The sequence below is a fragment of the Monodon monoceros genome, unplaced genomic scaffold (genome assembly GCF_005190385.1).
Source record: "Monodon monoceros isolate NGI ecotype Baffin Bay Population unplaced genomic scaffold, NGI_Narwhal_1 Super_Scaffold_4, whole genome shotgun sequence".
Classification (NCBI taxonomy): domain Eukaryota; kingdom Metazoa; phylum Chordata; class Mammalia; order Artiodactyla; family Monodontidae; genus Monodon; species Monodon monoceros.
Window position 1 is genome coordinate 56,337,849 of NW_021703781.1, and position 19,824 is coordinate 56,357,672.

At 60.0% G+C, this 19,824-nt stretch overlaps 2 protein-coding genes across 4 annotated transcripts; one reads left to right on the top strand and one right to left on the bottom strand.

The window, feature by feature from the left end:
- Positions 1-47: 47 nt before the first annotated feature.
- Positions 48-14,116, bottom strand: PSD (pleckstrin and Sec7 domain containing). 3 transcript variants are annotated; one of them, XM_029245452.1, is made up of 16 exons: positions 13,247-14,116; positions 12,870-12,972; positions 12,017-12,377; positions 10,819-11,253; positions 9,429-9,623; positions 9,182-9,262; positions 8,863-8,975; positions 8,172-8,230; positions 7,974-8,063; positions 4,117-4,160; positions 2,471-2,661; positions 2,316-2,386; positions 2,050-2,207; positions 1,746-1,890; positions 1,340-1,483; positions 48-852 (listed from the first exon to the last, which is right to left on the bottom strand). In XM_029245452.1, the coding sequence occupies exons 1-16, from the start codon at positions 13,898-13,900 to the stop codon at positions 622-624; spliced, it is 3,075 nt and encodes a 1,024-aa protein (XP_029101285.1). In that variant the 5' UTR covers positions 13,901-14,116; the 3' UTR covers positions 48-621. The 3 variants fall into 3 exon arrangements, 2 of the variants coding, with proteins under 2 accessions (XP_029101285.1, XP_029101286.1); XM_029245453.1 differs by lacking the exon at positions 48-852 and having other exon boundaries at positions 1,387-1,558; positions 13,247-14,023; XR_003797049.1 differs by lacking the exons at positions 48-852; positions 1,340-1,483 and adding an exon at positions 5,050-5,261 and having other exon boundaries at positions 1,880-1,890; positions 2,471-2,606; positions 13,247-14,023.
- A 3,320-nt stretch (positions 14,117-17,436) lies between these two features.
- On the top strand, positions 17,437-19,784 carry FBXL15 (F-box and leucine rich repeat protein 15). The gene is made up of 4 exons (XM_029245459.1): positions 17,437-17,781; positions 17,955-18,108; positions 18,455-18,960; positions 19,456-19,784. Exons 1-4 carry the CDS (start codon positions 17,729-17,731, stop codon positions 19,643-19,645), a joined length of 903 nt encoding a protein of 300 aa, XP_029101292.1. The 5' UTR covers positions 17,437-17,728; the 3' UTR covers positions 19,646-19,784.
- The last annotated feature ends 40 nt before the right edge of the window (positions 19,785-19,824 follow it).

A 19,824-nucleotide genomic window follows, 5' to 3' on the forward strand; every position in this document is an offset into this window, starting at 1 on the left:
TATCCTGGCCTCAGGCCAGGCACTGGATAGAGGAGGAGGCCCAGCCAGCAAGTCTAGAGCAGTTTTAATGGAGGTGGAGGCTATACAAAGGGCAGGGCCCACTGAAGGAGGGAAAGCAAGGCCATGCTGCCCCCGGCCTGTGCATAGCGCCTCAGCATGGACACCCTTCCGCCACCTCTGGAAAGAGCGGGTGAGCCCTCATGGAAGGGGGAGGGAAAACCAGCTCAGCCCCAACTCCTGGCTTCTGTCTGAGCCAGGCCCCAGGGTGGAGGGCGATTGCTGGTGTCAGGGGTGGGGTGTCTCAGCAGAAACGTCAGGTCTCCCCCACACACAAAAAAAAGCATCAAAAGTCTAGGGACCCTGGCCCCTCCCGTCCCAGTCCCCTGTACGAAAAAGTGCAAAACATTATCACAAAAAGGGGGTCTCGGAGGGGCCCTTAGCCTAAGGCTCCTGAGGCCCGTGCCCTAGCCCTGCCCTGCCCCGGACACCGCGTCCGGCGCGGTCAGGCCCTGGACCGAGGGGCCCTCCCAGGTGGCCCGAGGCCGGCCCGGGCTCAGGCAGGGCCCTGTCATGCAGGTGCCTGGTGGGCACCACCCGCTCCGCCCCACTCCCACCCTCAACTCAGGGCTTCCACCGCCCACTGCCTGCCCCTGCGCGAGACTCTAGGCCAGGACACTGAGCCCGGGGCTGGCTGGAGGTGTTGGGCTGCGAGGAGGGACTGGAGTGAGGAGGGGGGAGTCCGTCTTCCGTGCTCCCGGCTTGGGCCAGTGCTGCCTCTACCGCATCCAGCTCTTCACTGCCCGCCTTCAGCTTGACCCGAAGCAGCGCTGCATATGTGCCATAGCGAGATTTCTGAGGCAGAGGGGCAGGGATGAGCCTGCTGTCCGCCGTCTGCCCAGCCCACCCCCGTCTGCAGCAGGGAGGGAATGCCAAAGAAGGCTAGGAGATGCCACGTTCTTGCCTACCTCTGAAGCCCCAAAAGCCCCCAAGGACTGACTGCGACATGATCCCTGGGTAGTTTGGTGACCTTCTCTGGGCTCTCTCTAGACTGTCAACTGTAACAGCTAATGTTTCTTGAGCCTTTACCAGAGTTGGCAAAACTGAGCACGTAAGAGACATCATCTCCTTTTATTTCCCTAGTGGGGATGGAACGCTGTCCCTGTCCCACAGAAGAGGAAACTGCGGCTCAGAGGGATTAAGCAGTCTGCCCAGGGTCACTTAGCTAGTCCCACTCTTAGAGTCCATGCCATGAATCACTAGTCTGAGCCTCTGTATGGGGACACAGAGGTCCCACCGGTGGAGCAAGGAGCCACAGAGTTGCCCGGGCCGGGAGGCTCACCTCAAACTCCAGATAGGCCTCCTTCTGCCGCTGTTCCTCAGCCTCCTTGCCCCGGGCCTTCTTGCCCAGATGGGCAGCCCGGTGCTGCCGCAACTCACTTGCCATGGCCTTCAGCTTGGCCTCGTGGGTCCGCATCTGCTCCTCCTAGAGGCCGGGGGAGCATGGTCACTCTGGCAGAGACAGTGCCTTTGTGCAAGTTTTTAGAAAAGGTGCCCCATCCTTTGGACGAACAAAGCACCATGTATGGGTTAACCAACAGTATTTCAGCCTCTGCACGCCCCCCCTATGGCCCATGTCCTGGTGCACTGGACATCTACATGTATCATACACAGTGGCCTGGAGTGCAGTCGGCCTAGGCCTGCCTCACTCCGTCCCGCTGGCACCAGGTGGACAGAGCTGGGGGTACCTGGGGGAGGCGGGTGGCAGCACTGGGCAGCAGAGGGCGGCTGAACTTCTTCTGGGAACTGACAGCAGCTGGGAAGGGGGGTGCGGAGAACATAGCAGCCACCACATTGATGCGAGTGATCCAGGACTGCATCTGCTCCAGGCTCCTGGGGAGACAGCACAGCCATCTGGGACCTGGGCCCAGGGTTCCATCCAGGGATGCCAGTCCTGGCCTGAGAAGGAATGAGGCAATCCAGGGACAAGGGATGGGAGCAAGCTAGGAGTGGAGTGAAGGGGTCTGGGATGGGCAGGAGGAGGGCACTCACGGAGCCTGGAAGAGGAAGACCCGCCAGTCAGCGGTGCGCAAGTAGAAGACGTGGGGCCTCTTGCTGTAGTCACTGGCACGCGTGGCCAGTGCGTGGTGGATGCTGATGGCGTTCTTCAGCTCAGCCTCCGACGGGGCCTCCCCAGGCTGGTACTCCTCCTGTGGGGTGCCCATCTCGTCCTGGCTGCAGTCCCAGCCCAGCTCGACCCGCCCCTACTCCCTCCCCTGAGCCAGCTCAGCCCCAGCCCCTTGAGCTGGCCCCCGCACCTTCTGCAGGTAGAGGATCATGCCCTTGAGGATCCCGTGGAAGTTCTTCCAGCCCCGCTTGCCCCGAGGTGCTGGGGGGAAGGAAGACAAGTCACAGGGGCCTGAGACAGGCCCACTCCCATCCATCCCCCAGGCCTCCCCACCTGGCCACGTACTCTTCCTGCAGTCAGGGTCTGCGTGCACCTTTCGCACCAAGGCCCCGTGCTTGTAGACTGCGGCCCCGGGCTCGGGAGTCAGGTCCAGGAAAGGGCTGGAGCCGCTGCCACTGCCCCCGCTGACTCTCTTGATGACCTTGGGGTTGGGGTCGGCCAACTCAGACAGAGAGCGTCTCAGCTCCTCCTCGTCTCTGCAGGTGTGATCACCTCAGAGGGGGCTGGCCGTGTAGCCACGACCCCCCCTTCAGGCCCGGCCTCTGCCACCCAGGAAAGCTCCTCCAGTGTCTGTGAAGAAGGGGCTGGGGGGACTGCCCCTCTCATAGGGCGTGGCTCCCCTCAGCCCAAGGCTCCTGGAGCCACATTTCCGGCCTCAGACCGGGTTGCACCAGGGTGTAGCTGTACCTCCCCACTCAGATCAGGGGTCCTCGAGGCAGCATGTCTCTGCCCCCAGATTAGAGTTCCCAAGGGTAGGACCACGTCTGTCCCTTCCTCCCCTCACGTGTACGCAGCCCCATCCTCTCCATTTCTGCACACACACACACACACACACACACACACCCCTCACTCCCTTCTCCACCAGAGCAGACACATGTCTGAATCAGCCTCTCAACCACACCCAGCACCAGGCTTTACTCGTAGCTTGTTGGCTAAATGGTGGCAGAAGGAGCTTCCTAGTACCTCCTGGTCTGCAAACTCTGTCAGCTATCAGCTAAAGAATCTGATTCTATTTTGTCACTCCCTCATCAAGAACCTGCAGTAGCTCCCTACTGCCTTCCACCTGGAGCCTACACTACATCCTCACCAACACTGTCTCTCTCCTGCCACTCTCCATTCCAGCTAGCCTGCCTCCTCTTGGTCTCCTCACCCCACACTCGTTTCAGCCACCACACATTGGCCTCCCAAATGCCAACTTCCCTCCTTCTCTCCCCAAACAATGCTTCCTCTCCGTCAAGGCTTGCCCCGAGACCAATGCTCACAGAAGCTTTCCCTGATCCCCCCTGTACCCCAGTCCTGAGCTTTGCCTCCTCTGAGGTCTTCTCTCCTGCAGACTGGGAGCTCCCAGCTAAACTGAGCAGTGACTGGACTCTCAGCAGATACCAGCAAGTAGGAGTGATCTATTGACTGTTTAGATGAGGGCTCTACCTCAGACTGGGGGACTCGACTAAAAGTAGACCTCCTCCCTCAGACTAGACTCTTCCAAGACTTAACTCTGAGTCTTTCTGTTTCCACTGGGGCTGCCAAGAGTAGACAATTCTGTGACGCTCTGGGCTCCCTAGGACCCAGGAGGAGGCTCTCCCTCTACTGGTCGGGGGCCCTACTTCCAGAGACTTCTACTTTCCCACTTGGGTGCCAAGAGACCTCCCCCCATTTGTTTCAGCACCCTCATCCCAGGCCAGCTGACAATGGCCACCCACCCCAACCCAGCTTGTCATAACAACCCAGCTAGAGACAAGACACAGAACCCCACGTCCAGGCGGGCACCTCCAAAAAAGGAAGTGAGGCAGCCTCACTGCCTCTCGTGCTCTCACCCGCCTCCCCGGCTCCACAGCCCCAGGATTCACTCAGCCCATCTCAGTGCTCTGGACCTCTCCAGGCAGCCCCTTCCCGACATCCCATCCCAGCCCCTCACACGCCCCAGGACTCACATGGCCCACTGCAACTTTTCATTCTTGATGGAGCTGTACAAGGCCTGCAGAGGGAGGAACAAACCAAGGGGGTGGGGGGTCAATCCTGGGGGGGAGGTGCACCAATGCCAGAGCTCGGAGCCCTCCCTCCAAGTTTGGGGGAGGAGACAGAACTGGGGGTGGGGATGGGCAGTAGGGTGTAATGACTGACAGGCTCTAGAACAAGGTACTAGGACCCAGGCCCAGGTTTGCCACTTGAGCTGCATGACTTTGGACAAGTCTCCATGGGAAGAACAAACGTAGCACCACGTGGTCGTTTTATTTTTTTTTTTGGCCACGCCACGCAGCATGCAGGATCTCAGGTCCCTGACCAGGGATAGAACCCGCACCCCTGCACTGGGAGCTCTTAACCACTGGACGGCCAGGGAAGTCCAAGTACCACGTGTTTACCATAGGGCAAGCAACTAACACAGGACATCCTGGCGTACAGTTTATGTGCAATAAATAGCAACTGCTCTTATCTTTGCTGTTGTTGTTATTGTTAAGAGTCATCCTATTCAGAACCTGGGTGGGGGAAGCACAGCCCTAGAAGGAATGGAAAAGCGCAGCCTAAGAAGCTCTCCTTTCCCCAACCATGTGTTTTGGCCTATTTCGACAGGATAAAGCCACACAGGGCATATGGGGAAACTGAGGCCCAGGAACAGGACTCTCCCTGTCACCTCCCTCCTTGGCTAACAGAGAACACACTCCCATGGCTCCCAGCCCCAGTGCAAGCTGAGATCTTGGCCCAACCCAGAGAGCCCCACCAAGCCAAATGCCAGAGTGGTCCAGCCCCCCGCCCACGCACATACTTCATGTTCCTGCAGAGTGGACACTAGTCTAAAAGACAATAGTTTTAGCTTCCAAACCCTACACACTCCAAACTCCCTGTGAATTCCCGAACCAGTCACTTGCCTCTGTACAGTTGGCCTGGGGGACCTGCAGGGGCCTTGGGGTGGTCGGAGGAGAGGATGGGTTCCAGTAGTGGCATAGGGGACCCCTCTTCTTGGGAGTAGCCTGCAACGTGGGTTCACACCAGTGGCTCCCACTGTGGGGGCGCTTCCACCAGCCTGTCCGTGAGTGGGTGTGTCCCCAGCACATGCGGCTAAGCGTGTGGCGTGTGATGCCTGCGTGCGAGGAGTTGGATGCAGTGGTGACGTCGGCACCTTCTCCAAGATGGGACACAGCCCCCCACTGCCCACACAACACGGTCTCTGACTCTTTCACTGTCCACTGCTATACCCAACCACAAGGCTTGCCAAGCACCCCACATGGGCACACCCTGGCCAGGGGCAGGTACACCACGACCTCCACCCCACAGCACAACCCAGTCAGATGCATACACAGCACAACCCAGTCAGGTGCATACTCAGCCCTCCCAGCACCACCCCGACCAAACTCAGCAAGGCGCAGACGCTAAGCCCTCACACTCCAACTCTCGGGCCAGGACGTGAAGTGGCCACCGAAAGCCAACCTGCGGTCCTTGTCTCCACCCCTGCAGTTCATCCCCTGCCCCTCTCGGCACTTCCTTTGGCCCACAACGTCTTCCTTCGAAAATTCCTAAACCCCACAGGTGAGCTCCGTCTCATGCTCTCATCTAGAAGGTCCAAAGACCCTTTGGTCTGCGATCCCCAACTTGATCCGAGGGTCTCTGCCCTACCCCCACCCCATGCCCACCCCTGGCTACCCGTGGGCTCTGTCCGTGTCGGGCTCCCCCCTCGGCTTGCGATGCCTTCGGCGCCTCCCTCAAGCCGCCCCCTCAGTCGCGTGCCGCCCTCAGCAACCCCCTCGGTCGTCCCCCAGCCTGGCGTGGGCCGCGGCCCCACCGCCCTCACCGCCTTTTTCTTCTTGCGGCTCTGCAGGCGGCTGACCACCAGGTCGGTGTAGAGCACGGGCTTGAGACTGCGCGAGCGCTGCGGCCAGCCGTAGCACAGGGTCTCCGCGCCGCGGTGGGTGCGCCCGTAGCGCACGGAGCACAGCGAGCGCGAGCGCAGCCGCCCGGCGCTGCTGTGGATGCTGTTGACACCGATCATGCTGGCCCGGCCGGCGCGCCGCGGCCCCCGGCCATGCCGCCGTCCGGCCTCGGCCGCGGACGGCCCGGACGGCCCGCGGACGGCTCCCCCGACAGCCGGCGCGAGCAGCCCGGTCCGGCCCGGCCCGAGCCCGGCCCGGCTCCCACCGACGCACGGAGCGCTCGGCGGCGGCGGCGGCGGCGGCGACGCTGTCTGCTCTGCAGCTCGGCGAGAGCGGGTGGGGGGGTGGGCGCCGACGGAGGGGAGGGCGAGGGCGAGGGGCGGGGACGGCGCAAAATGGAGGCGTCCGACCGAGAGGAGGGCCCGCCGCGCGCCGTCACGGGGGAGGCGCCTGGGAGGGCCGGTGGGGGGGCGGCGCGGTGGCCTTTTCTAGGGGTGCTGGGAGGTTAGGGCTGTGAGATGGGCTGTCCCTGTAGGGTCTGGAGCGCTCTCCTGTCTCGTCAGGGTGCGGTGGTGAGGAGAAAGGTCGGAACGCCTCCTGGCGGCCCTTTTTTACAGAGCCAGGAGGGGCCACGAGGCTAGAGACAGCGGCGCGGGATGGAGACAGCCGTGGAATTACCCAGCTCACCGACCCGCAGATACTTCAAATGCCCGAGTATATAATCACCTTCAAACACCCCACTTTACATACACCCCAACTAACCAGATGCACCAATACACATTCACCTCAACTCACAGACACTACAAATTCAGAGGTACACCTCAAATTTTACAGTCATTAACTCACAGACATACACCCCCTACTCATGGACACCTGTCATAAACCAGATAGTCAATTCGTAGATATACACCCCAACACACACAAACACCCAACCTACATCCCAACACACTCTAAGTCATAAGCCCTAAAGCACAAACACACTGCAAGTCAAAGCCCTACGATTCACAGACCCTAACTCACATATACAAGTCAGCATACACCCCAACTCACTGACGCCCCCCCAGCTCACAGTGGACGGCCCCACTCAAGATACGTTCCCAAACTCAGAAGCTCAACATACCCCACGTTCACAGACACGCCCCAGGACACTCCAGTGCTGTCACATGTATGCGGTGGCCGGGAGACCCCTTTGACAACTCTGGGGGTTTCAAGGGAGTGCAGGCCTTCTCAGATAAAACGCCACCCGATCTGGAAGAGGACTGAAGCCAAGGACCAGGCCACCCCCCTCCTCCTCCCATCCTACCCGCTCCAGTGTAGCTAACCCCTCAGGACCTGGCGCCTGGGCGCGGGGCCTGCCCACTAAGGAGCCAGAAGCGCAGTGTGTAGTCCCAGCTTGGTGCTAACTGGCTTCAGGACCCCGGAAAGCCTTTGTCCCTCTCAGGGCCCCCATCTCCGGGTCCCTCCAGTGCAGCGGTACCAGAGAGGCCTTTGTGACCGTACACCGTGGGGCGGGGGCTGGGCGCGGGGAGGGAAGTGGTGTACCTATGCGCGCCCCACCGCCCTTGCAGAGACCCCCACACACACACCCCACCCCTTTCCTCAGTGAACACTTAAGGAGGGGCGCTAACGAAGCCAAAATACAGGGTCCAGGGTCTGCTGGTCACGTGTTTTCGAGAACTGTTTTCCCCGCCCCCCCCCCCCCCCCCGCTGCGCGCTGGGACTGCGAGTGCGCATGTTCCGGGAAAGCCAGTCTTGTGGGGGCTGGGGGAGGGGGCGGTCCCCAGGCTGAGTCACTAGAGCTCAGGCTTCCACAGCGGGAACTGGGTGGTGGCAGGCCCCTCCCCGCCCCTCCCTCGGAGGCCTGCTGACAGGTCCCCTGTCCCTCCCCTCCAACGACCTCTGCCCCGCCCCGCCCCACCCCCCACCTTGAGCAGCTCTCTGGGGAAGTCGCCGCCTTCGTTGAGGCCCTCCAGGTTACCAATGAAGTCTCCGCAGGTCATGCGCTTCCCGATGTTCTAATGGAGGGCACAGAGGCCTCTGAGCTTGGGGAGTCCTTCGCCTCCCAGGCCTTGAGGGCCTGGACGGGGTGCTCCGGGCTCCCTCCCGCCATCCCCCCTACTCACGTGGCCGTGGAGATCCGTATTGAGTAGCATGAGGGCGCAGGTCAGCGTGTGCGCACCGTCTAGGAGAGAATTGACATTCAGCCTTGGCCACCTCGCAGGGACTCTTCCACATCTATCTTCCTCAATCTTCCAGTTCATCCCCTGCCCCCTTTCAGGAACCCCTTTGGCTCACAACCACACTTTTGTAAGTCCCCGACCCCATTAGCAAACCCCTCCAGAGCAAAGACCTCTCTCTTCCAGTAAATCCCTCAGATGGGACCTCTCCCTCTTCTTAGGTCACCCTACCTAACTCCCTAAGGTTCTGGGGGCAGCCCTCTGCTTGCCCCCAACACCAACATGCCTCTGTGTCTATGCAAGCCATTGGGCCCCACACAGTTACGCAGACCAAATAGAATCCCTACTCAGGCCAAGCACTGTCTTGCACATGTATGCAAACAACGGCATGCAAACACACCTGCCACGTGCCTCTTCACAACACACATTAGACCCTACCTAGCACTATACCTGCCCACATGCACAGTTCCACATCTGTGCAGCCGTGCCAGTACTGTCTGCATACATACATGCATGCTTGCATGCCTGCAAGCTCATGCATTCGGGTACTTCTGCACACACACTCATGCTGCTTTGCACAGATGTGCCCATCTGCCTCAGTGACCAGCCAGGAATGCCCTGCCCCGGGCCTCCTCACCCTCTGAGGACAGGGCTCCAGGATTGCACTGGAAGTATCTCTGGGAGAAGTGGGCCAGCACGCGCTCCCGTTCCTGGGTCTCACCCATTAAGGCCAGCTCCTTCAGAAACACCCTGGGGAGGTGGGAAGAGGGGACATGTCACCTCTACCCAAGGTCCCCTTACCAGGCAGCCCTGGCTCTTGGCCATGCCCAGACAGCTTGGGAAAGGGTGACTTCAGGGCAGTTTAGGGGAGTCACGGGGCTCAGAGGAGGCATAACTGAGGCCCTGCGCACCAGGCCTGGAGAGTAGGCGCTGCCCTCAAAGGGCTGGACACCCACCTGAGAGCTTGGTCCAGAGTCATGCCCGTGAAGACAAAGAATTTCAGGTACTCTCCAGCCACAAGTTTGCTGAAGTCATTGCTGTGGGCAGGGCAGAGAGACAGGTGGAGTCTCAAAGGGAAGTGTCAAGGGGCCAGGTGGGGTTTACCTAGAGACCTGGGGGTATTAGATACAGGGGATGTGGAGGTGCTGCCCACAGGATGCATTCCTTCTCCCCCCATTCTCAATCCCAGCCCAGTGCCTTTACTTCTTGCCCAGGTGCCGGGCCACATCCGCCTTCCTGAAGCCGTCTAGTCGGTACAGCCTCTTAGCTAGGCGCTGCGCAGCCTCCAGGTCTGCTTTCTGCCCATTAGACAAGGTGTCTGTGCTTCCCAGGGCCAGGCGCTCTGTGCTGTCCAGCTCTGAGTCCGAATCAGACACGAGCTGGCTCAGGGGCGGTTCACTGCCAGGGTAGAACACCAGCTCAGAGGTGGGGCAAGCCCTCGGGGGCCATCCAGATCCTTCCTCTGCCTCCAGACCCAGTAGACAGAGAAGGGAAGATTGGGACATGGGGAAGGCATTTTTCTTTTCTCCAGAGAAGGAGATTCCTTCCTTCAGCCTACTCCATCATTACCACCTCTCTGTGGAAGTCCTTCCTCAAATCTAACCCACATCCAGGTTGCTGCTTTGGGAGTTCTGGCTGCTTTCCCCAAAGCTCCCTAAGTTTGCTATTAGACATAGATTCCCCATTCCCACACTGGACCTACTCAGGACAGAGTCTTCTGTGTCTGAGACTATGGGCAAAGATAGGATAGATGGACTGCTAGGGAGGAACAGTGGAGGGTCAGACAAAGATGTGAGGGCAGCAGGGACACTTTCCTGCTCCTATGTCTTTCCTCTTCCCGCCTTTTAGGGAGAGGAGCCTCCTCCAGTCCTTCTCTTACACCCTCAAAGAAGTAGGCTCTGGGGTAGAGGGTATTGGGGGTCAGAGTGAATTCCTCATCCCCTGTCTCCTTCTGCCTTCCTTTCCCACCCCAACTGCTCTACTCACAAAGCCACCTGTCACCCCAGAGACAGAGGCCGGAAACTCCTAGTTGCTAGGCAACCCTGTCTCCCTGGCCACCCCCTCCTGTTGCCATGGCTTCAGTGACTGAGAGGGTAGCTGGCAGAGGGGAGAGCAGAAAGGTTAGACTGGTGAAAGGACTTCCTGGAGAAGGGTGAGAGACTCTAGATTGGAGGGGGGAGGTGACATGGGAGGGAAGCAAAAGAAGCTGGTGGCTGCATCTTTGGGAGAAACCTCCAGGCTGACTGAGGGTAAGATCAGAAGAATTCTAAGCAGGTTAGGGCTCTGTCTGGGGAGGGAAGGGCCCTTCTAGAGAAAGAGGAGGGTGTCCTCTAGGGACCCTTCAATCCTAAACCATGGTTTCGCAAGTCACTGGATCTGAGACCAAGGCTGCAGGCTGTGAGGGGCTCCCACTCACAGCCAATGGAAGTAGTCCTCCAAATGAGAAAACACATCTGTATCCCCTAACCACTCCTATCAGGGGTCAAGAATATAAACTACATCTTCACACTCAGGCTCTGTCCCTTAGAGCAACTGTTCCTGGGGCCCTGGGGCCCTGGGGCCTCAAGTCTGAGGACCCAAAGGAATCACTCACCTGCCCAGGGGAGCTGCCCCCAGCCCGTAGCTGTCTTCTGAGTGGCAGGGACTAGGGGGCTCCCTCCTTGGGGCCTGCTTGGCCTCTGCCTCCTCTTCCTCCCCTCTCTGTGTCCAAGGCCCATCAGCAGCAGAGCTGGTACCAGAATCCGGTTCGAGAGGGGCAAGTGGGGCAGAAGCAGGTGGGTCAGGCCTGGGGGCAGGGGGCTGGGGAGGCAGCTCAAAGGTGAAGAACGGGCTCTGGGTTGGGCCAGGTGAGGCCAGGGCCTCCAGCGAGGCGAGGCTGGTGTAGGAGGTGCCCTTGGCCCGGTGTGACTCCAAGATGGCTTCAAACACACAACTGAAAGAGTCGGGCCCATCAGCCAAGGGGCTGGTCCCAGGTAGAAAGGGCAGAGGCGACTTGAGAGGCCCGGAGTGAGGCATTCGGGTGCCTGGCCTGCAGGGGTGGGGAGGAGAATCTCTGATCAGGGGCCTACAGGACAGCTCTCAGGTAGCATTTCATTGAACTTTCATACCGACTCTGTGAAGGGGATTATCATCCCCTTTCCACAGGCTCCAAGCCCCCGAAAAGAGCCACCCGAGTATGGGGTCCCCACCACAGGTTTGCCAAGCTATTTAGTGACCCTGGAGCACCCCAGCCCTACCCATACCCAACACCCAATCCCCTTTCTCTCTCACTCCCTGTTAATCTCCCTTTCTCCTCCTTCTCCCTGATCCTCTCTCCTCCTGCCATCCCATTTCTATTTCTGGCAACATCTTAGGAAAAGAAGATGAGGCTCCAGGCTGCAATGGGGTGTGAGACAGAGAGGAAGGCCCCTACACTCCACGTTCTCCTGCCGGGATCCAGGATCTAGCCTGATGCTCCCAGGCCCCCAGGCTTGATTCTGACCTCGGCCTGTCACTCTGCCCCTGGCCCTCATTAGAACACCTTTCTTCCTCTATCCTGGCTGCCCCTACCCTCCTGGGCTCTTGCTGATGGTCCCCACACCACCCCCCCCCCCCCCCCCCGCCCCCAGCACCCTGCCAGGCCTCAGGCCTCTGTCCGGAATCCTGAGTGCTACAGCGCCCTGTCAGCACACCGCTTTGTCCTGACATTCCTGGCCCCACCCTTGTCTCTATTCCCATCCCTTTGAGCCCAACTCTGGCTCTGGGCCAGTGGGAAGGAGCAAGCCACTTTCCTCTCCCACTCCCCCACTCACCGGGCCCCTTGTGAGGCCTCAAACACCTCGTCGTCCACATCCTCTTCCCCACCTGCCTCATCCTCATCCTCATTGCCACTGCCCAGGCTGGAACGAGGGCCAAGGCATGGGCCGGGACGTGGGGCAGGTGGGCGGGCAGTGCCAGGCGGGCCCTCAGAGCTGGGCTGACTCTCGATGGCCGAGTCAGCCTCTTCCCGCTCAGCCAGCACCTCATCGATGTCGGTCTCGCGGTAGCACCTCAGGGGCACTGTGTCCAGGTCCGTCTCGGAGTACTTGGTTGTTCGCCCCACAGCCACCCCAGAGCCCTGCCCTGAGCCCACCCCAGGTGGAGATGGGGGGGCCTGCTCTGGGGGCTTAGCACCTGCAGTGTGCACAGGCATCCTGGTCAGGAGGTTATTCAGGTCAGCTCCCTGTCCTGATTCTGTTCTCAGAAGGAACTCTCCCCCACTGCCTCAAACTGGCAGGAAGTTCTTTCACTGTCTAGCCGCCATTCCTCCTGCTACAAACTCAGCTTGTTCCTGGTGCCAGTGGAGCTCATTTCAAATCAAGCTCTTATCAAACAGCTTTGAGGGGCCTGAGGAAGACCAGCCTCTTTTCTACTCCAAGGAATGACCCTTGACATCCTGCCATCCCCTCCCTCCACTACCCAGCTTCCTCCAAGTGCCCAACCTAGCTGCCATCCCCCAACCCCCTATCATAACACAGATGGATAGACTGAGGCCTAGAGAGGCATTAGCTGACTCAGAAGCCCAGGAAAGAATAGGGGGAGGTTTAAAGGAAGGCTCCCTAGCCCGCCATGGCTGCTGTGGAAAAGGCCCTGTCCTGTTCCCCTTGCCTCAGTCCCAGGCCTTACCTGAGCTGGGGGAGTCCAAAGAGCCATAGAAGAATTCCCATTTGGCTCGAGCGATTCTCTGGGCATGAGAGGAGACTTCTCTGGGTGAGGACCAGGTGTCCCCCTAAGCCAAGGAGGGAGACATAGACACAGGCACCCAGAGATAAAGCCAGACACACAAAGACACAAGAACATGGGACAGAAACACAGAACGAAAAACATACAGGGACAGAGGTGCAGAGACATAAGGACAAACAAAGAGGGCAAGAAAGAGGCAGATTTAGCACAGATTGAAGGATTCAGAGTGAACAGCTGATAGGCCCAAGACCACCAAGAAGACAAGCCTTGGCCTTTGCTGGGTCTCTGGGGTTCCAGGGAGCCCAAGGGAGATCACATACCTGGTTAAGGAGTCCAGTGTCAGCAGGTCCTCGGAATAATGTGGCCAGGTGCTCAGAGGGTCCCCCCAGCCCATTGGGGAGAGAGGAGTAAAGGCCGTCTGCTCCAACCTGAGGTTGAGCTGGTGGCCTGTGTAAAAGGCCCTGGCTGCCAGGCAGAGCTGAGCCTCCTCCAGCTGGGAGTGGGTCTGATGTGGATGCTTCTAGCCGCAACTTTCGGTTGGAGCCAGGACCAAGGGCTGGGATGGGACTGGGAGGAGAGACCCCACCCAGGTCCCAGCTCCGACTCAAGCCTCCGGGAGCAGGTAGCCCATTCAGTGGCCTCACGCTGGCCTTCTCCACAAAGCGGAATATGACCACAGAGCTCCGGGCCCCTGGTGGGGGCTGCCCAGTGGGTGAAGAGGGTGCCCAGGGTGAGGGAGCAACACGGGGTGAAGGGGGGCCACGCAGGGGTGTACAGGGTGCTGTCACACGTCCAAGTTCCCGGCCTTGGGGACTTGGACCTGCCACCCGCCGTAGTAGGGAGCCTGTGCTACCATACATGCTGGCGGGGGGGCTCTGGGGCACTGGGCCTTCGGGGAGCCAGCGGCGTGGGCATCGTGGCGGGGAGATGGCACAGTCGCCTTCCGAGCAGAAGCGCATGGCACCCTGGGCCATGCTGGGGCCGGGGGTCAGGCTGGGGGGGCAGGGATGGCCAGGCCAGGTGGGGAGTGAGGGCGCAGCATACTCTTCAGACAGGCCTGCAAGAGAGGAAGGGGAGGAGGGGGTGAACTGCCGGGGAGTCGGGTGGACAGGAGAGCAGAGACAGGGAAGGGAAAGCTGGCTGGGGTCACTGAGCACCAGGGGTCTAGCCCATGCCGGGAATATGGCATCATTGATCCCACCCCTGGGGGTGGTGATCAGTCTTCCTGCTGGGGCTACTTCCATGGAGGCCTGAAGAGAAAAGAATTGTACCCCCAGTGGGCCCCTGGCTCCTCTCCTTTCTGCCTGGGGGCTCTAAGCACCACCCTGGGAGGAGAGAGGAAGGTATTTCAGAAGTTGAGTGAGCCCAGAGTTCCTGTGGCATTTTGGAACTACTTCTGGTGGGGGAGGGGGAAGACTGCTACCCCACCCTCAGGACCAGAAGTATCAGCCAGCCATCATCATCGTCCAGCCATGGACCTTCCACAGTCTCTCTATAGAAGCCCCTCACTCAGGGGGAGAGAACTCGGGCCTCCTGGAAGGAGAGGGAGGAAGAATGGGGGTGGTATATAGGGACATGAGGGGCTGAGAGGCATAGGTGAAAGGGAAGAGAAAGGCCTGAACAGAGGCTCCTCCTCTACTACATACATGCTGAATGGGAAAGGGACATTCTTGTTCTCCATACAGGTACACATACTCATGCACACACACACATAAGGACAAATAATATCAGTACACAGCTAACACATTCATAGACAACACCCTCCAGCACACACAGACACAGGCACACACACACATTGCTCAAAGACACACCCTCATACACTCTCACAGTCATAACAAATATGTGTGTAATGGAAAGGCACATGCTTGTTTTACACACACACTGCAATCAAACAGGAACACACAAAGAGATACCCAAATATACACACAGGCCCTCATTCTCCAAGGCACATAGAGACACAGGCATATCAGACACTCACAGACACTTACTGGTCACAGTCACACACATACAGATGCATCCTCACACACATCCGTAAACAGGGACATACACCCTCTCCCCCAACCCCCACTAGTCACTGGTCTCTGGGGGGGGGCAGCGTGAAGGCTGAACCAGACCCTCTCCCCATCTCTCCCCCCACCCCCCAGGCGTATGACAGATCTTGTCCAACCCAGGAAGGACCATAAAGGGGTAAAAGGTCCCCTGGTGGCAATGCAGGGTAGGGGCAAGGGTCAGGAGCAACAACCCTGCCAGGCAGGTTTCTGAAGCTCAATCGGGGCCCAGCGCACCCCCAGTGCAGCCCTGGACTCGAGCCGCCTCAGTACTCACCGCTGCTCGCCTGGAGCTGGGGCCGAGGAGAGGCAGGGGAGAGGCTGGGCCCAGCTCAGCTGTGAAGGCAGCGCGACTCCCGCTTGCTCCCGCTTGCTCCAGGCCCGCCCGCCTCTCAGTCCCTCCTTCCCCCCTACGCGCGGCTCAGAGCTAATCCTCCCCCCCACCCCGCCCTTTCCCGGGGCCCTGAGCCCCGGAGGCTGGCCCCCCTTCTCGACGCTAGGTCCCCGCTGGGCAATCCCGCCAACCTGAGACCCGCCCCTGAGGAGGGGGAGGACGTATGGAACCTCTGGTTTGTTCTTCAGACCCTCACATGACCCACCCCAATCGTGTCCACGTCCCTCTCGTCCACCACCCCGAGCCGCACGCAGGACCCAGCTGCACACGCGTGTCCCGCTCCAGACCCCACGCGTGTCCCTAGGAGGTTGCCACATGACCTGTTACATGCCACATGCGCTCCCGCCCCCACGAGCACGCGGCCGCGCCAGCACACGGTACGGGTGTAGACTGGACCCGCCCCCTAAATCCAGAAGACCATCAATTTATGGAAGAAAGATCTAGAGAGCACTGCCTTAAAACCTCCGGATGTTCTAAGACTAGGACTCAGGAGACACAACCCTGACCACTCGCCCAGGATGCAGCAGAAGGGATGTTAGTGAGACTTCAAAAAGAACCTCCTTGCTGCCTGAGTTAGGCATCCTGCCCGTCTGGTAAGAGGTTAGACGGAATGACGCCTGGACTAGAGGAAGTGGGAGACAGGCAACCCTTGTGTCCTTGGCCAAGGTAGAAGCGGGCCCGGCTATTTTAAGAAAGCACCGCTAAAGTTACTAGGACAACTGCTCTCCTTGGGAACTCCAGGGCAGGCAAGTGGTGACCTCGGAAGGAAGAAGGGGTCTGTTCGAGTGGTCAGGGGGCGCAAGAACTTGCGGGGCGGGGGTGCGCGGGGCTCACCGCGGGGAGGGGCTGTGCGGGCTCGGCGTGGTGCTGAAGGGGACAGCGCCAGATTTGTCACACTGCGCAGGCGCAGAAGCGGGAACAACGCTGGGATGGGGAGGAGGCGCGCGGCCCGAGGTGGTGCGCGCCCACTTGACTCTATCTTAGCACAGATCTGTCCTCCCAGCTACCCTTCCCCAAGCAGGCGGAGGAAAAGGGAGCAAGTCCCTCACCCAAACTGACCCTCCTTGGTCCTTCCCCGCTGCTGTTTACTCCCTTCTCGCATCATGGGAGTGGGGGTGGGGTGGGGGAGGGTGGAGGAGTGTGAAAGGGATTTTGGGAAAACCAGGATGCCTGAGTTCTTTATCCCGACTCGCTTGACCCCGGACAAGGTGCTGCCTCTCCAGGGCCTCGGTTTCATCTTCAAAGTGGAGTGACGGAACAGACATGCCCACCTTGCAGAGATGCCGAAGCCCTGATAATGGATGGGAAGCATTTTTCGTTATGAAGAGGCAGGTGAAACGGTTGCACGACGGGAAAGTGCAACCCTGCTGGGGCCGGGGTGGGGGTGGGGGGATGGGAGCTATCTGGGAGAGCAGTAGCCCTAGGCCTCCTTCACATCCTCCCCGCCAATGGATGATGGGGAAAGCACTGCTCCAGAAGTTCCCTGGAGCGGACTCTGAACTACGATCTGGGGACGCAGTGAGAGGGCAACCCAGAGTCTGAGCCCAGAGCTCTGTGTGTGTGTGGGGGGATTACTGCCCCAGGGCGGGCCCAGCCCCAGACCCCACAACTAAACCCCCAGGCCAACCGATAAGCAGTATTCCTCGCGGGCTGACCTGAACACTTATTCTTCTCAGGACCCTAGACCTCCTGGGTAAAGGAAAGGGACCCAGTTGGAGATACAGTCCTTCTTCTCGACCCTACATTTCTCCCTCCAAGGTGTAAACCCGTTACAAATCTTCCGGGAGTGGAAGGGGTTGGATAGCTCTGTACTTCACAATTAACCAGGGATGGGAGGTTTGGGCAAGTTTGCTTGATGAAGGAAGAAAAATTCTAGCTTTCCCCATTCAATTCATTCAGCAATTCTTGGGCATCTACTACGTGCCAGGCAATAAGAGCCTGGACAATTTTTCCCCATTTTTCAAACTCGCTAAACGCGATCAGAGGGCAGAGAAAATAGGCCCCGAACCTTAACAGTCCTGGCCCCGCCCCTTATACGTTTGGCTTTGCCTGCTCCTCCCATCACTTCACTTTGAGGCGGCCACTAGCCCAAAACGAAAAAAGCCAGTCTCTGCTGCACCATCGCATTCTTCAGCCTCGGGTCTCAAGCCCTGTAGCGGAGAAGGCGAGGTCTAACTTTATACCACCGGCCTGTTTCGCCTTCAGTTTCGGGATCCATCCGGAACACTTTCAGACAGGATCCTCAGTGAGCCGGCACTCGATTGAATCGGTCTGTCTCTACAGCCAAAGTAGGCGGGTTCGCTGCGGCCGCTCCAGGCCAAAGCAAGAAGACCTTACTGCGCACGCGCAGTAGACAGCCAATGGAGCCACCAATGGAGCTGTCCGGAGGGGAGCAAGAGCCCGGAGCCGTCAGGTACCGAGCACCGGAGGGGCCGAGAGAGGGATAAAAGGCCTGGGGGAGGGTAGCTGAACCAGGGCCGGGTCTGGGGGTCGCTTTTAGGAGCCGGGGCTTAGGAGCATAACGGAGGCGGACTCGCAGGTAACAGCAACCCGGTGACGCCGCCGCCAACGCCCCTTTGCCCGCAGGCTCCTGGACCTGCCCTGGGAAGACGTGCTGCTCCCACACGTCCTGAGCCGTGTGCCGTTGCGCCAGCTGCTCCGGCTGCAGCGCGTCAGTCGGGCCTTCCGGGCGCTAGTGCAGCTGCACCTGGCCGGGCTGCGCCGCTTCGACGCCGCTCAGGTAAGCCTGGGGCCGGAGCCCCACCCACTTCTGCCCCCGCCCCGGCTCCAGCCCCGCCTCTAACCTCCAGTCCCCAGCCCTGAACCTCCAGCCCCCAGCTCTGCTGTCTACCCTTTGGGATCCCCCTTGGGCCTCTAGGAATGACCTGGAAGCGATCCAACCAGCGAGAAGTACTCTCAAAGGGCGAGTACCGGGAATCAACTCAGAGGGCGCGTAGGGTCTCTCTTGGGAGGTCAGGTGGCAAGCCCCGAGGGCGACCTGCTGCCAGGAAAGCACTCCTCAGGGACGGGTAGGCAGCGTCCGCCCCCGTAACCAGCTGAGAGTCGAGGTGCTTCCCCGCCCGTAGGTGGGTCCGCAGATCCCGCAGGCCGCATTGGCCTGGCTGCTGCGGGACGCCGAGGGGCTGCAGGAGCTGGCGCTGGCGCCGTGTCACGAATGGCTGTCGGACGAGGATCTGGTGCCGGTGCTGGCGCGGAATCCCCAGCTGCGGAGTGTGGCGCTGGCCGGCTGCGGGCAACTGAGCCGCCGCGCGCTGGGGGCGCTGGCCGAGGGCTGCCCCCGCCTGCAGCGCCTTTCGCTCGCGCACTGTGACTGGGTAGATGGGCTGGCGCTGCGCGGCCTCGCTGACCGCTGTCCGGCCCTTGAGGAGCTGGACCTCACCGCCTGCCGACAGCTCAAGGATGAAGCCATCGTGTACCTGGCACAGAGGCGCGGCGCAGGCCTTCGCAGCCTCTCGCTGGCGGTCAACGCCAATGTGGGGGACGTCGCCGTCCAGGAGTTGGCTCGCAACTGCCCGGAACTCCAGCACCTCGACCTAACCGGCTGCCTCCGGGTTGGAAGCGACGGTGTCAGGTGCCTGGGCCTGGGGTCGGTGGGATGGGAGGAGGGCAATCAATTAGCCTCTGGGGGTCGGGGCGGGCTGTAGTTGTCGAAAGGCAGAACTGGGGTTTCTGTATCTTCCTGCTACCACGGTACCCCCATTCTGAACAGGAAGGGCCTCTAGGAATGCCTAGGCCAGAGAGCCCACAGTTTAAAAACTTTTGAACCAGTATTTACACATTGGGAGATTCCACATACAGAGTACAAAAGTCAGATTTCTGGCTGTTCTTCAACAAGGGGAAAACCTTGCAATCCTGGGCACAGCTGAGAAGCAGGTTCCCTGTTTCAGAGACAGGAAGTCTCTGGTTCACTGGACGCATTAAATGCATGACCCCAAACCGGGTCTCCTCCCTTCTGTACGGAGGGAAGAAGTATACCCCGAACTGGAGGGAGACAGGGGCTTTGCCGGCTCCCCCACCGTGGGTGTAGCGGCTTCATGCCCCTCACCTCACCCGGCTCCTCCCCCAGGACGCTGGCCGAGTACTGCCCCGCGCTGCGCTCGCTGCGGGTGCGGCACTGCCACCATGTGGCCGAGCCCAGCCTAAGCCGTTTGCGGAAGCGCGGCGTGGACATCGATGTGGAGCCTCCGCTGCATCAGGCCCTGGTGCTGCTACAGGACATGGCAGGCTTTGCACCCTTTGTCAACCTGCAGGTCTGACCCGCCTGCCGATGGGCACAGCTGGACTGTGTGGCGGGGCCTCACTGTGAACCGTAGGGAAACTGAACTGTGGGGGCCTCGGCTGAGAGGCCAGTGCCCTGCCCTACCCTGGAGCTTCAAATAAAGAGCTTTTTACCCCTTCTTGCCTGGAGCTGCTGCCCTGTTGGAGATAGGGGATG